At 42.2% G+C, this 16453-nt stretch overlaps 1 protein-coding gene across 18 annotated transcripts in view; it reads left to right on the forward strand.

The window, feature by feature from the left end:
* The window catches only part of ANKHD1 (ankyrin repeat and KH domain containing 1), a 100185-nt gene that overhangs the window by 67523 nt on the left and 16209 nt on the right, over nt 1-16453 (forward strand). For 12 of the 18 annotated variants that reach the window (XM_058849043.1, XM_058849050.1, XM_058849041.1 and 9 more), the window contains 14 exons: nt 3398-3543; nt 3683-3794; nt 4547-4692; nt 6119-6261; nt 7042-7255; nt 8468-8643; nt 9427-9589; nt 10681-10776; nt 11073-11189; nt 12168-12342; nt 12654-13107; nt 13535-13612; nt 14345-14491; nt 15914-16024. In XM_058849043.1, the coding sequence (XP_058705026.1) occupies nt 3398-3543; nt 3683-3794; nt 4547-4692; nt 6119-6261; nt 7042-7255; nt 8468-8643; nt 9427-9589; nt 10681-10776; nt 11073-11189; nt 12168-12342; nt 12654-13107; nt 13535-13612; nt 14345-14491; nt 15914-16024 (2278 nt within the window). Of the gene's footprint in view, nt 1-3397; nt 3544-3682; nt 3795-4546; nt 4693-6118; nt 6262-7041; nt 7256-7732; nt 7931-8467; nt 8644-9426; nt 9590-10680; nt 10777-11072; nt 11190-12167; nt 12343-12653; nt 13108-13534; nt 13613-14344; nt 14492-15913; nt 16025-16453 lie in introns of those variants that run through there. The other 6 variants (XM_058849049.1, XM_058849051.1, XM_058849060.1 and 3 more) reach the window with 2 other exon arrangements.

Below are 16453 nucleotides of genomic sequence, written 5' to 3' on the forward strand. Positions count from 1 at the left end.
GGAACTTTTCTATGTTGCTGGGGTTTGTCTCTAGTTGGAATATTTTTGTTTCTCTTTGTTTTGCTCAGTTGGTATTTTTAGTCAAGAGACTGTGTGTGCTTTTCTGTCCCACTCTCGTCCTGTGAGCTGATGTTCCCAAACTGAAATTTCAGGTGTGTTCTGAGAAACTTTGTTGTTTGATTCTGACATTCAGATTGTAGTCTGTGATACAGAATTATGGTATTTTAAGGTAAGGATTTGGAAGGTGACATCTGAGTTACTGTGTTGAGGATTGGGGTTTGGAGTAAAACTGGTTACTGGGACAATCTGGAGTGAGGAATGGTGAGCCATGGAAGGAGCTGCAGTTACCAACATGCAAAAGCCTCTGCAGTGGCAGGTTACTGAGAAGCTGCCTGGACAGGCTGAAAGGCTGCTCAGGCTTGAAAAAGGATGATTCTCTCTGTCCTGAAAATCCCAGTTCCTTTGAGGAAAGAGGAACTGAAACCTAAGTCCAGTATTCCTGGACGCCAGTGCTCGTGTCATGACAGTGGTTGGGTAGCCACAGTTTCAGCCTACAGCTGAAATCTCATCCAGAGCTGCTTGCTCCAGGTACTCTCAATGCTCCAGAGTTGTGTTTGGATAAAATACCAAATTTTGCTTTCTTTTATTTTGCTCATATTTCCTTTGATATTTTTACATAACTTTGAAAATAGTTATCCATGTCTTTAAAGACCAGCATTCAGCTTCCAACTCGTACAAGCACAGATCCTTTGGAACATTGCAAACCCTTTGTAGGACACGAGAAACCTGGATTTTCTCACATGTATGATAATTTTTTTCTATAAGGAAGATTTTTGAATATTGAAGACTATGGACACATCTAAAAGCTCTGTCACAAAATTGGTATTTTCCTGGAGCCAAGGACAAGCAGCGTCAGTGCTGCTTTCCCTGCTAAGCTGTGGTACCACAGAGGTTCCCTGTTAATGCTGTGTTGGAACCATTGCTGCAAGGTCATTTTCAAGTTAAAAATCTGTATTTTGCTGTGTAATTTGAGCTGAGATGAATCAGCCCCATGAAACTGGAGGCAGAAGTTCTCAGGTTTTTTTTTGCTCCACAGAGCACAAATTACGCTGCTGCTCCATGGGCCCAGCTTGCCAACCACACTGAGGAAATAAAAAATAGCATTTTGAAAACTCCTGCCATTTTGTAAACTCAGCATTTTAAAGGGGGTGATTAATTGGTGGATATTGTAGGAATATTTGTTAAATTTTATTTTAAACCAGATTTTAGGGTATCAGTGCAGGGTTTATCTTCATTTCTACTGCCTTTGGTGTTCTCTCTCATGTTTAATGTTATTACTGTGCACATGAAATGCTTTTTGCACACTTGTATGTTTCAAACACATGATGAAAATCTAAAGTATGCAAGAAATACTTCAATATTTTCAGTCATGGTTGTGAAATACAGAGCATTTGTAGAACCTGTGACAGCAACACTGAATATATTACTTTAAGACTCTTAAGCTGGCTCCATTGGAGTCCCTCTGCACACGCTGCTCTGCATGCACAGCACATGCATGTGGTTTTATGTGTATCTCTAGTTGCAAGAGCAGAAAAAATTGAGCCAGTGTCTTCCATGAGGAAGGACCAGCTTGATTTAACATAAGTACTTAACAAGGTGATATGGTGTTAGTATTTAGGAAGGAGTAATATGTATAAATCCAGTTATTATCTTGCACTTCAGTGCATTAAGCAAGAAAACAATCTCATTGCACTAATTAATGCTCATTTGCTGCTGGAAGTGATAATCCATAGCGAGCAGACGAAGGTGGGAGCTTTTGTATTTGAAACTTTTAATATTAAACCTGGTTTGCTTATGAAGGTTGTAAAAGAAATTTGGATCTGGTACTTCATTGCTTAAATGCATTGCCCAAATGTTAATGCTGGTTTTGCCTATGCACCAAGGAGAACTTTTTGCTTAAAAAGTGCAACTGAAAATGGAACCTCCCCAGATTTCAGTGAGCCTCCCTGCCACGTTTCCAGAACCCAATGGAAGTGACCCATCTTGCCCTGCTTTAGTCTGTATTTCCTTTGTCAGGCACTGAAAGCTTTATAAGCTGAATTAGTGTTACTAATGGTCATGTTGGGGCTTTTTCTGTGACTTTTCCTTCTACACCATTTTCCTGTGAGTAATTGCTGGTGTATAATCTCTCAGTGGAATGAGGAAGGTTGAGCTGGGAAAGGTTTGCAAAATTCATTCTCTAAGTCATACACAGGTTTGAGTTCATCCTTCATCTTCCCTTAATGCTTGGACAAAAGCAAAATGCTGCTGCTTATTTCTTACCTGTAGCTGTTAGTGTTTTCCCTTAGTTGCTTCTTCCAGGAGTGTTGCTAAATACTGTGTGTTACTAAAGCTCACTGGGTGTTCCAGCTACACAATAGAGACATTTGGCAATCCAGCAGTGACAATACTTGTCAAATCCAGCTGCTCTATCAGCAGGGATTACTGAAGCTAAAGCACACACGGAGTCAGTGCGTAGGTGTGTTAGACCTTCCTGGCAGGTAATCCCAGCTGATTACAGGGAATCAGGGCTCCACTTGGACTCTCATCAGGTTACAGAGGCAGGCTGGAGTCCTGGCCCTGCAGTGGATGTCCAGGGAGATTTCTCTGCTTCTTGATTTAAAATTAGGGGGAAAAAATCGGATTCTCAATTATTCAAATTACTAATTTTTTTAATTTTTTTTTTTTAAAAAAAGAAGATGAAGTTGCATTCCTTGTGTCCCTGAGCAATACTGGATCTTCAGGATGACATCTTTTACAGGCTGTGCATCAATCAGAATAAATTTTAGGGAGCACAGACAGTTTTCAGCTTTCTTATTTTTGTTGACTGCCCCCTCCTGTCTGCTTCCCTTCCATTCTCCTGGGTTGGTTTAACTCCGAGACATGATTAATAGTGTGAGTTGCTGTCAGTCATCTTGCTCTGAAAACTTTCTCTGGAGGCTGTGTGCACTAACCTTCATGTGAAAAAAATTGGGATTGCACAATAAGACTATGTTTTTGACCATTAGGTTTGTGTGTTAGTAATAAATAATTTGCCTGCTTCAACTGAGCATATGATTGAACTCTTTTTAACAGTGAAGGTTACAATTAGAAAAGGGTAACTAATCACCTTCATAATTCACACTTGTAATGCATATAGACTAATTCATAAAAGTATTTTCTAACTCATCACAGTTTGGAGACGATGCTTACACTGTTTAACTGCTGCAAAGCTGCTTTTTGTTTTTAGGAACATTCAATTTGTTTCCCCCGCTACTGTTTTGATATTTAGACCATTGCAGTTTTCTGGAACTTAATATTTTTCATATAAAATGGGATGTTCCTAAGAGCAGATTAATAACCTGGTGTTCATTTTCAGCTGTGAATAGCAGAGTGCCCAGCGGCTCCACCAGCTCCTCGCACGCTACCGAGTCCCCAACGCCCGAGCCCTGCCCGCAGGCAGCCAGCAATGTGCCCCCACAATCCGTGCTCCCCATGTATCCATCAGTGGACATCGATGCACATGTGAGTAATCAACGTTAGCTTGGAGTGCATTTGCTCTCTTAAAAAAAGAAAAAAAATCTAGTACTGTTGGAGAAATATTAAAGTCGTCTTTATTTTTTATTTCTGAACATCTGGGTTTTTTTCTTTCTTGTGTGTGAAGACTGAAAGTAATCACGACACTGCGCTGACCCTCGCGTGTGCGGGAGGGCACGAGGAGCTTGTGTCTGTGCTGATCGCCCGTGGTGCCAATATTGAACACAGAGACAAGAAGGGTAAGTGAAAGCCATAACACACTGTGAACTACAGCTTGAAACAGTGAATTTCAAAATGTGAACTGTCTTCTTGCACCTCACGTGGTAACATTGGTCATACAAAGCCAGTGAGCTTCTGTCTGCGCCTGAGTGGGATCTTAAGCAGATTTGTGAAATGTTTCTGTCCTTAGGACTCACGCACTACAAATGACCTCAGCAAGCTGGATAGAGGAGCTGATGGGGGTAACCAGCCAATCTGGGCTGTCAGAGCTGAGTGGTGGCAGCTGTCAGGTTGGGTATCATTGTTCTCAGGAACAGAGTTCAGAGTTCAGCAAAATCTCATCTTTTAGAGCTGAGAGAACAAAACCACCACTCCACGTGTTTTGGAGCTCACATTGACCACTGTCTATCAGCAACACATGCAGGGCAGATGTGGTCACTGGTTGGAGCTTAATTTAACAGTAATTATGCAGAAAACCATGACTTCTCCAAGGAGAGGAGTTGGTCAAAACTTAATCCAAAGTGATCACTGCAAGCACTGTTTAAATTTCTTTTGAACAGCCTTTGTCTGGAATCAGAGCCTTGCTGTGACAGGGTCAGAAGAAGGTTGGGAAAGGCTCTGAGATTGTGGGATTCAGCAGGAAGCCCTCAGTCTGAGGAAGAGACATGATTCATAGAAGTCATTGTGAATCAACCCATTTGTGCACTTCTGTTCCTTAAAAATACTTTTGAGATACTCAAGGTTGCTTTTTAATGCCATCTCACGTTACTAGGTTTTACACCCTTGATTCTGGCCGCAACTGCTGGACATGTTGGTGTTGTGGAAATTCTTCTGGACAAAGGTGGGGATATAGAAGCACAGTCGGAGCGCACAAAGGACACTCCGCTTTCCTTGGCATGCTCCGGTGGACGCCAGGAGGTACAGACATGTCCTCAAAGGGCTTGGCTTGTTACTTGCAGATGGGGGATTTTTTGTACAGTGTTGGGTTTCTTCTGTTGTTGATACATCTTACTTTTTTTCTGGACAGTTTTTCACCTGTCTCAGTGTAGCTTTTTCCTCTTCCAAGGCAGGAAGAAATTTAAGACTTTTTTTCTTCTCTCCCTTGCCTATCCCAGTTTTGTTAGTTAATGGTCATGGTCACTTGTGATAACTTGTGGTCTTTCTTCAGTCAGTGTATCCTCACATGGTAAGTACTTCTGTGAGGGAGGCAGATATTTATTGAACAACTTTATTCACTGAGCACTTCCCTTATCCATCTTGCCTTTTCTCAAACCTGAAACAGCCAGTGCAGGCACACAAGGACAGAAACTGGGATTTTGTGTGGGCAGTACATGGCTTTAGTGATAATGCACAGGGCTGATAAGTGCAGATGCAATGCAGGACACATTGTACCTGTCTTCTAAGGATTTTTCAGAGCTCTGTCAGATTTGTGTGTGTGTGTTGCTTTCCAAATAAGATTTGTGAAATCCTTCCTATTTCAGTCATGTGCATAGCACCTTAGAAGATGGTATGGAGATGGCCAGGAGCTCTGTAGTAGATTAATTTATGGATTAAAATAGTTGGCCAAAACTGGGAAGTTTCCATTTTACTTGTGAATTAACAGTAAAAGTGTTTCTAATAATAAAAGGCAAGATCAGCTTGGCCTGCAGTAGCATTATATACTGAAAACTGAGGTCTTCTGTTCTCCCTCTATTTTTTTTTTTTCCTTTATGCCAGAATCTACCTCATGTTTCTGGTTTGGCAAGGAGCCTTTTTTTCTGGCTTGTTTGGAAATCACCTGGCTTATGTTAATAGTAGGTTGAGGCCCACTGAAGTACATCACCAAAATTGTTTTATTTTCTCCCATTCTTTGTTCTTAAGCAATTTCTGATAGAGGAGTCCTTCCTCATCCTGGTTCCATTAACATCAGTCACTCTGATTTTTAACACTTTTTTTTTGGGAAGTTCATGTAATACAGACGGTCAAACATGGCTCAAGTGTCATTTGAATTCAAGTTTGAGATGAGTTTTTCTGAAAGAGATGCTCAAACATGGTGAGACATTATGGGAGTCAGGTGAATCTCTGTTTGCAAACTTAAGATTCCCAGGAAGAGCTTCACTTCAGCAGTTTTATTTAGGTAAAACAATCTTTCTGGCAGACAAGTGCTCAGCTGCTGTGGTCATGGGCTGTGGGGGCTGTAGAGAGATAAAGTCAAGCAGAAGAGGGGTGGAGGTTTTCCTATGGAATCTTGTCTGTTGACAAGAGAAATGGGTAGCACATTGGAAAGTTTGTGATAACATGCTCTCAGTCCTGGATAATAGCAAAGGCCACAATATGTCTGTTAATACACGTCCTGTCATTTCAGGTTGTTGATTTGCTGTTGGCCCGGGGAGCAAATAAAGAACACAGGAATGTGTCTGATTACACGCCGTTAAGCCTTGCTGCATCTGGTGGCTATGTTAATATCATCAAGATTCTTCTCAATGCTGGGGCAGAAATTAATTCCAGGTAATGTACCATGTGACCAGCTGAGCTGCAGTGTGGCACAGGCACTCCCTGTTGGCTCCATCCTGAGGCACGGGTTGGAATCTCAGGTGTTTTCAGACCTCTTTGCAAGAGTCTTTTTGCACTGATGACATCTTCTATGTTCATGTTATTTTAGAGCTTTTAAGTCCTTTATCACAAACTTCACCTGACTTATAGCTAAACTTTAAGGGATTATAGTTTGCAAACCTGGTCTTTCCCTTTTTCACCATTCTGAGGACTTGAAGTCAAACTATTTCCAATAGAACCATGTCAAGGAAGCAGCCAAGTCTTCAGAGCAGCTCTGTCTGTTTGAAGACGTCTTTCTCAGGCAGAGGAACAAATTTACACAGCAGTGTCTCTTAAGCCTGCTCTATATTTGTTTTGAGAAAGCTTAGATGTATTCTAACACTAGACAGAGCAAGAGATCTCTTAACTAGGGAAAATTCAAGCTGCAGCTGTGCCAGAAGCATGTTTTTCTTTCAAAAAATCAGATGTAGCTTAAGGCTTATGTCTGCTTTGGCCATCAGAGCATCTTACAGCTGAAATGTATTTTCCTTGTTTATAAATTGCAATTCTTTATTGCATATAGTTCCTCCGGTGGTTTCTCCTAGTCAGTTAAAAATGCTACTATTTTAGGTCCTATATTTTGTGTAGGTTATATGTTCCTTTCTGACTTAAAACATTTTGTTGCTCTTGGATACACTTATATTTCCCAGAGCTTTCCTTTGTCCATGGGCACTGCAGTTTGTTTCTTTCCCTTAGGACTGGCAGTAAGCTGGGGATTTCTCCTCTGATGTTGGCTGCTATGAATGGCCACGTTCCTGCCGTGAAGCTGCTGCTTGATATGGGCTCTGATATTAACGCCCAAATCGAGACCAACCGCAACACAGCCCTCACCCTGGCCTGCTTCCAGGGCCGGGCAGAGGTGGTCAGTCTGCTTTTGGACAGGAAGGCCAATGTCGAGCACAGGGCAAAGGTAAGTGGGGGATTTGCCTTTCCTTAAGACTTATTGCCTCTGAGTCATCAAGTTTCTTCAAATTTTCCTGTAACTTTGAGCCTCTCTGGGCTCAGAGGAGTTATAACATCAGAGCACTTAAATGTTCTGAAATAAGTGTGGTTTCTTTTAAAAAATAAAAAAGCATCAGTGATGATGTATTTTTTGCATTAGGGAAAAGCTGACCGGTCCTTCTGAGTTTATAATGAAACTTAGATTGACTCTTGTCTAGACTTTTTCAGGTTTAAACTTGACATGATACTCAGAACAGATACAGATATTTTTACATGCAAGTGAAGTCTAGGCAGGAAGAGAATAGTGTTGCTTGTGATTCTCATATAGAACAGACTTCTTGTCTACAACCGAAGTAGTGCAGTCAAACTTTGTAAAGCTTTTACGTTGCTGTAGAACCCGTGGCTTCAGTACTGTGACCTTCTGTGCCTCTGAAATGCTCCACAGGTCCCATCCTTTGGTGCTCTGGGACAGCTTTGTGTCTCCTGCCATAAAGCAAGCTTAAAGCTTGTGTAGACAGCCAGACTGATTTCCCCAGCACAAAGGAATTTTTGGTAACTCCTAAGGCTGCTGAAATAATTGCTGTGTCTGTCTACCCCGCCTGCTTCTGGAATGACTGTGGCTGGAGAAAAGGGGATATGGATAAAAGCCAGCTCTCAAATGGTCAGTTGGGCATGTTAGCAGCTGGTGTAAGTTTTTTTAACAGTCTGACCTGGCAACTAAGTTGGGCCCAGATCAGTCTCAGTGCCAAGGGAGGCTAGAGAAAGCTATAAAGCCAGTTTCTGAGTATTTTTGTAGAAACACTTGTGTCTTCATTTGAATCTATTCTAACCTCTGTTGTAGAGATCTTGTTATAAACTTTGCATTTGCTGTTGAGACAGGTATCTGGTGGTGCTTAGTCAACAATTTGCTTGGGTTTGTATAAATCAAAGCCCAAGAGTGTTTGGGTTTTGGGTTGGTTTTGTTTGGTTGGTTTGTGTGTGGGTGTTTTGTTTTGTTGTCTGGGTTTTTTTCGTTCGGGTTTTTGGGGTCTTTTTTGAGGAAGAGACTGCTTGAAGTTAGGCTCCTAAACTAAATATAAGCAGCTAAATAAAAATCCGATTTCCCTTTGTAGGAAACATTTATGTCTTATCTGAAGTATATTGTGCAGATTTCACAGAGTAACTCGTTCTCTTTGCACAGACTGGTCTCACACCTCTGATGGAAGCAGCTTCAGGAGGCTATGCAGAAGTTGGAAGGGTTCTCCTTGATAAAGGAGCAGATGTGAATGCCCCACCCGTGCCTTCCTCAAGAGATACGGCTTTAACAATTGCAGCAGATAAGGGTCACTACAAGTTCTGCGAGCTCCTCATTAATCGGTAAATCATTTCTTCTCATTAAGTGTTTAAGGCCAGAGTGGGTGGGGCTCTGAGCAACCTGATCTCGTGGGTGGCTTCCCTGCCCATGGCAACGGGGTTGGAGCAAGATGAGCTTTCATGTCCCTTCCAAGCCAAAGCAGTTATGACTAATGATTAGTGGCACATTTGTTCTGTATTCTTCTGTGGCAAGGGTGCTCTTGTTCACGTTACCTTGTGCATCTGAGAGCAAAGGGAATGGGAAGCTTTGAAAATAGGATATTAGATCTGTTCCCTGCTCTTCAGTGTTATCCTGGAATGTCTCGCTATTGCAGTGTTAATTAAGCAAAGCAGGCAGCTGGGACCAGGGGCAGGCAGACAGTGGCTTGGACAGTTTGTTTGTGTCTGAATCCAGCAACTCCCACTTGAGCATTTCCTCATTGTCACTTGGGGGGCAAAACCTGCAAGTAGCTCTTGAGCTTTTCAGGCACTACCCAGTGTGCTGATAAAATCTCAAGGGGCTGCTTTGTCCTGTGGGTAGTCACCACACTGATAATTTAAAGGTTGCTGGTTGCATATTTCTGGTGCAGTAGGTGACATGAAATGAGTGTTTATTTCTGTCAGGGAGGTTTAAATAATCCCCGTGTCACTACCCTGCAGATGAAACAGCAAATTTCAGGGACAGAATTTCTTACCACTGTATTTCAGTTATTAAAGCTCCATATCCAGTTGTGCTCTGATATTTTGTGTTCTTGCTCTCTGACTTCCACCTTTACTCATCCCATTTCACTGGGTTTGTGTTTTTAGAGGGGCACACATTGATGTCCGCAACAAGAAAGGAAACACCCCGCTGTGGCTGGCAGCTAATGGTGGGCACTACGACGTGGTCCAGCTGCTTGTGCAGGCAGGGGCAGACGTGGATGCTGCAGATAACCGCAAAATTACCCCCCTCATGTCAGCATTCCGCAAGGTAGGAGACCAACTTTTTATGTTTTCAAAGTAGTGCCTCTCCTTTGAGTCTGAGTGCTTGGTTTTGAAAGAATCAAATATAACATGGCAAAGTCATTGCTTTGATAAAATGCCTGCCTCAAAATCATAATTATTGTACTTCACGAGGATCCGGTTTTTGAGAGCTGAAAAACTTCATTCCATAAATGATGTTAACTTTATAATTTCCAATTGTACACTGTGCAAAAACTTTGAATATTTGAAATTTCCTTATTTCTGCAGTCTGTACTGCTTGTTTCAGTCCTGCTTTGGAGATGAACACAATACCAGTCTGCAATAAGCTGTCCTGATTCCTTTGTGCTTCTCCTGTTCCTAATGTCTTGTGATGGGACACTGTGTAGTCAGCTCTTCTGTCACCCACTGCCTTTTCTTCTAGGCAGGAAGAACATTGCTTTGGGATGGTTCCATCACTTGTGGTGTTGGGTGCAAGGAGCATAACTATCACAGAGGAATTTATAAACCAAAGCTGCTTTGCCTTTAACAAAATAGGAAATAAGTGTACAGCTTTTTTGACAAACAAAAGGGGCTGAGCTTTCCCCTGTTTTGACACTGTCTTGATTTCACATCACTTCAGAAGCAACAGTTGGGTGCTTTGTGTGGTTGCACAGCATACCCATGGGCAGAGGAATGTGCTTGCCAGGATAACATTGAGGTGGCTTCGTTTCCTGATCTGACTTAACCTGTAATTGAACAGTCTTAAGTCAGCTCCATGGGATGAGTGGCAGGAGAGTGGATTGGGTGATAAATGGTGTCCAAAGAGGGTTGTCTTGGTTTTTGGTTGTTATGAGATATAACCATGAAAGATCTGCCTCTGGTCCTTGTACCTTAAAATAAAAAATAACTCGTGGAAGAGCTTGTCTTTGCCACCTTGAAGCAGAACAGTGGCTGTGCTGTCAGCACTGAGCAAGCAGGAACTGCCCCTCATCACAAGCAGCAGCCTAGCAGAAATGTTCTTGCTTATCTTCAGTGTTTTGCATTGGTACCAAACTTGTACTTTGATGATGAATGTTGACAATTGTATACAAGAGATTGGAATTTTCTTTGGTGTTCTAGGGGCATGTGAAAGTAGTTCAGTTCCTGGTGAAAGAAGTTAACCAGTTTCCTTCAGACATTGAGTGCATGCGCTACATAGCGACCATCACAGACAAGGTGAGTTGGACTTGGGGAGAAGACCCTGGCCTGAAATTCCAACAAAAATATCCTTGGGAAATTCTTAAGTATTCAAAAACTGAATGTACATGTTTGCTCACATACATCTGATTTGGGGATTTGTGCATGTCTCATTTTTAATACAGCACTTAAAAAGTAAATCAGCATTAGATCCTGTTGTGTGAAATAGTTTGTATGTTTATGAATACAGAGGAGCTAATCTCATGTTTGTAGAGCAAGTCTCGCTCCTCAGCTGTTGTTTATTATGGTTTAAGTAAGACAAGTTTGCATTTCAGGACCTGTTGAAAAAGTGTCACCAGTGTGTGGAGACAATTGTGAAAGCTAAAGACCAGCAGGCTGCAGAAGCCAATAAAAATGCAACTATACTGCTGAAGGAGCTAGACCTGGAAAAAGTGAGTAGATAATTGCTGTTGTGTAACAGTGTTTGAACTGTGTGAATCTCTAGGCTGCATTTCCCCTGGTGCTTCTTGGGGCAGTCAGTCTTCATGCTCTGACTGTGTCTGTGTTCCTTCCCCTAATGTATCATACAAGTGAGGCACATACTGAGGGTGGCAAATTAGAACTGACTCCTGCTTCAGCCACTCCACTGCCATTTTTAGGAAAGCTTGGACTTACCAATAGTTCCTTAGGCAGTTAACTCTGGGCTCACCTCAGCACAGAGGATATGTGAGTAAGGGAGGTCTCCAGTCTCATGGTGTGTTTCTCTGGGTGTAAATCATAGTCCATAAGCATTTTTTGGACTTCTGCTCAGGGGATTTGAGCAGCTAGTGGAGAAAATCCCCTTCTCCTTTTGCTGGGAATACTGTAAATTGTTTTAGAGTAGCATACTCCTGAGTGAGCTCTCTTAATGGAGGTTTTTACAGTTTTTGACAAGTTCCACATTAGTTTATTAAGTTTTCCAGGTTGAGGACTTGTTAAACACACATCAGTTGCTGTCCAGAAACAGTGCAGTAGATGACTGATTCCATATATTAAAAGAAAAAAAACTGATTAAAATTAGAGCCATTGAGTACTGACTTTTGAATCAAAGATGTGAACATCACACCAAAAATATCACTGACCTTATTAAATGTTTGAGAAAGGATTGAGAGGATGAGAGATTTTTCTGGTCTTCCAGTAAAGCTATATTTTTTCAATACTTCTGTTTTGGTTATTACTTTGTTATCATTCCTTAGAAGTTTTGGGACCAGCTAGTCCTGTTGTTGCATAAGGTCTGTCCAGTTTCTGTGTAATGATTCAGTGTGTGCCAAAGTCATTCTAGTTCATTGTGCTCTCTCCTTTCTCCTCCCCCCCAGATTTCTAGGAAAGAGCTGAATTATAATTCAGTCTATGTGAAAATATTTAAATATGTATTCTTTTCTCCTACACAGTCAAGAGAGGAGAGCAGAAAACAAGCTCTTGCAGCCAAAAGGGAGAAAAGAAAGGAAAAGAGAAAGAAGAAGAAAGAGGAACAAAAAAGAAAACAAGAAGAAGATGAAGAAAACAAGCCTAAGGAAACTTTGGAACTGCAAGAAGATGATGATGAAGAAGAAAATGATGATGAAGGTAAAGAACAGGTGTTTCTATGAAGAATGTAGTTGTGGGGGTGCCACCTTGTAACCATCAAGGAAAAGGAATATGAAATCTGGTCTCTCATATTTGACAGTGTTGCATGGCTGCTGCCTGGTAAAACTCCTTTGCTCATTTTTTTTCACCCCCTCCTTTGTTCACAAAAGTCTTTCACTCTTGGAGGATTTACAGCTGAATTTGGTGCTAGTCTGACAGCTCAGCAAGGAACCAGCTGTAGTGTATTCAGTGAGGGCACTGATTTCTCTCTTTTGTGGGTTCTGATTATTTATAAACTGCTTTTCTTTCAGTGGAGCAAGAAGTTCCTATAGAGCCTCCAAGTGCAACTACTACAACTACAATTGGAATTTCTGCAACTTCAACTACCTTCACAAATGCCTTTGGGAAGAAGAGAGCTAATGTGGTGACTACCCCCAGCACAAATAGAAAAAATAAGAAAAATAAAACAAAAGAGACTCCTCAGAATATGCAGATAATTTTGCCAGATCAGCATATATCTCTAGCACAGCAAAAAGCAGATAAAAATAAAATAAATGGAGAGCCAAGAGGTGGTGGTGCAAGTGGGAACAGCGATTCAGATAACTTGGATAGCACAGATTGCAATAGTGAAAGCAGCAGTGGAGGGAAGAGCCAAGAGCTGAACTTCACAATGGATACAAACTCCTCGGAGCGGCGCTACGCCTCACTGCTCATCCCCTCTCAGGAAGACAAAAACAGCACCTCGGCTTCCAAAACACCAACAAGGTGAGACTGCTCTGTTCCTTCCTGTTCTTTCACAAGGTTCCATCTATGCCAGTGTCAATTTTCTGTAGCTTAAGCTCTACGTCAACTGTGTGTTCCCAGAGCCCAGAAAGACTAAGGCTGCTTTATTTGCGTAGCTGTGTTAAGTTTGTTCAACACAACCTCTTTAAAATCTTACAAGAACAAGATTTTTTGGGATTGTTGGCTAGTTTTTAATACTACTTGGGCAAAATGGCCTTTTCTCTTTGCACTTTTTAAGCATCCATGTTGAATTGTCAGCTTCATTAGAATAGATCTTAAAGTTAATGTGCTGGGAATTAACTAAGGAAGTGCCAGCTTTACTTATCCATGTACAGAAGTGATTTTGTTACTTTTTGATTGTTTTATGGTTTCAGCATTAACTCTTTTGACTTGCAATCTTTCTTTTAAGGAGGGAAGAAGTTGATGACTCCGAGCATTTCACCTGCCAGGTTGATGGCCAGTTTGATATAACCTTGTCGAGCCAGAGGTGAGAATCAGAAGAACTCAGGGAACATGCAGGGGCCACATGAATTGTTCAAAAGATCATTCAGTTGCCTGGGAATGTGCTGATAACTTTTATACCACCACTTTCTGAAGAGGTCATTGGTCTGAATCAGAAAGCGCAGATCTCATGTGGGTCTGTAGTCTTTGTTTGCTTTTACATCTCAGTCACACAAGTCTGATCCCCCATAGTTTTGTTTTCTTTTTCCATTTTCTGCACTAAGGGAGGGAAGAGGGCAGAGAGGTTGATCTGCAGGACACTGGGCTGACAGAGAGGCCACCTTCAATAAGAACACAGATATTGGGGCATCGAGAAGGGCAATGAGACTGCTGTTGTGAGACTGAGATGCTTGTCTGGGAGTGGAAAGAGAGTATATTTTTCTTATTTTTCCCCAGATTCAAGTTAGATGCAGAATAAGTGGATTCATCAACCTTTCTGGTTAGAGGGTGTGTGTTTTGGGCTCCCATTAGGAGTGTTAAAAATTGGGATTTGTCTCTGTTCTTCGAACAAATTGTTTCTGCCTTGGACCTTTCATCCAAGGTTTGCTACAAGGGCCTTGGGGTCCTGTGCAGTTTAAGCTAAATGCATCCTTCTGACTCCTTGTTAAAGGTGGTTCTTCTGGAAACAGTTTGTGATACTAGTTTTAAGCTGCAGGAATGTAAACTGTATACTGTCATTTTATTCTGCAATTTGTAATCAGCACATTTCTGTTCCCAGACTTGATGGTGAAGGTCATTCGAATTCTTTGTCGACTACTTATAAGGCTGTTTCCCTGCCTCTGACCTCTCCAAATGTAAAGCTGAATCTGACCAGTCCAAAAAGAGGCCAGAAAAGAGAAGAAGGCTGGAAAGAAGTGGTTAGAAGGTAAATACTTTAATACTATGTTTTAAAACTGTCTCTGAGCTTTTTAGCTTGTATATTATTCTCAAATACAGAATGTGCAGCAAGATTATGTAACTGAAGAATTAACTTACAGGAGAATCTACCCCGCTTTCTCTTGCAGTGCTGGGAAAACCAGCTGCAGCCTTAATTTGTAGTAACTTCTTGCTAACTTAATGTGAACATGACATAAACATTGTATTTGGTATGAGAAAATAAAGAAGACCTGCGACTTTAGTGGAGTAAAGGATGTGGGGACAAGATAAATGGGGAAGGGAGCAGAGGGCAGTGAAAAGCTCTACAGCAGATGATTGCCCATGAACTAAAGGCATGATGGATGTGAGTAGAGGAGAGGCAAATGATCCCTTCAAGGCCAAAATTCATTGTACTTTGGGCAGTGACCTTGATCACTGATTCAGTGGAAAATTGTGTCACCCTAAAGTGAGTGCTTAGAGGTACAGTGAGATTTAAAGATCTACTGTAAAGCAATCTTTTCCTTTGAAAATGTACTGGGTTTTACTGTATGGCCCTTAACAACCCAGTATCTCTTCTGTAACCTTTATGTTGTCTACTGCTTGGAACTAGAATGATCATCTGGCTTTGATTTTTGTTGTTCTCTTCATCACAAAGGAATACAGCATGAACATACCAGTGTCAGATGCTTTGGGTGCACTTAGGAAACCCTCCTGCTTTTGTGTTCCACAGTGGCAATGACGAGATGTTCTCATTTTGGAGAATTTTAGGCTATGTGCAAAGAATATAATTGTACAGAGGGCTTAGTGCATTTGGATTAGTGGAAGCTACAGAGTGTTCTTAATAAAGGTTAAAAAGGCAGTTTAAGATGAAAATTTATGTGTTTGAACTCTTAGAGTTGGTTTGGTCTCTGCCTTTTGATGTGGTCACCAATGGGGCTCTCCAAGTGACACGGCCTTGCTGGGTGTGTGGTGGCAGCCTGGCCCCCCCTTGGGGAGTGGTGCAGGCAGGAACCTCTCAGACCCCCTGACCCCTCTGGTCTGGGGCTGCTCCTGCACTTCTGGGGCTTTTGAGTCTCTTTGGCTCAGCCCAAAAGTTCACATGGGTGTTGTCTGCTCTTGTGTTGGCCTTAGCAGTGTTCTAGACATGGATCCAGAACCTGCCCTATCCTCTTTCCTGAGGAATACCATGAGGAACATTCCATTCAGTGTTCTGCACTGGTGTTTGCTGTGCCCTGACTGATGGAAGCATGTCCTGCCAAAGAGCGTTGTTGGTGACCGTAGATGTGTGGGTGCAGTGCCCAGGAACTCCCTCTGCTAAAATCTCTCCTGATCTCAACAAGAATTCTTCTTCCCTCTCCCTGTGAGTTGATCCCCAGATAGAAGGGATGTCTATCAAAGTAACCAATGCAAACATCCCTTCTGCCCCTGACAGGCAAGTGGGCAGAGTTTTGAAAGACCCTCCCCCCAGCAACACTCTGCAGCCAACACCAATTGAGCAATTTCAGCTGCAGAGAGGAGGGCGCTGCTGTTCTGGAGCAAAAAGGTACTTTTTGGGACACTTCTCTAGGTCAAAACCATTAGCTTTGGGTGGGAGGGAGGGAAATGGCTGTGGATAATGGATGAGAGGGGACTGGGGTGGGCTCTCCTCGAAGAGAAATGCCTTTTTGAGTGGTTGCCAGAGGTCCCCAGTGGGCTGGGGTGGAAGCAGACCAAGGTGCAGTCAGGAGCCCTGTGAGCAATACAGGTGTTCTTGAAACTTAGGTGATGATGGAGCTCTGGTTTGGGGAGGGAGTAACTGTGATGTCTGTCTTGAGAGGGGAGCCGTGGAAGTGGAGGTGGTGAAAAAAAACCCAAAGCATGAAACAGGCTTGGGATAGAGCTGGGTGCATGCACTGGGGGTTCTGGGGATGGGAAGGGTTGTAGTGTGCTGTCCTGGCAGCGATGGGGAAAAGAAGAAACACCTTGGCCACAT

Source organism: Poecile atricapillus, chromosome 13 (assembly GCF_030490865.1).
Source record: "Poecile atricapillus isolate bPoeAtr1 chromosome 13, bPoeAtr1.hap1, whole genome shotgun sequence".
NCBI lineage: Eukaryota > Metazoa > Chordata > Aves > Passeriformes > Paridae > Poecile > Poecile atricapillus.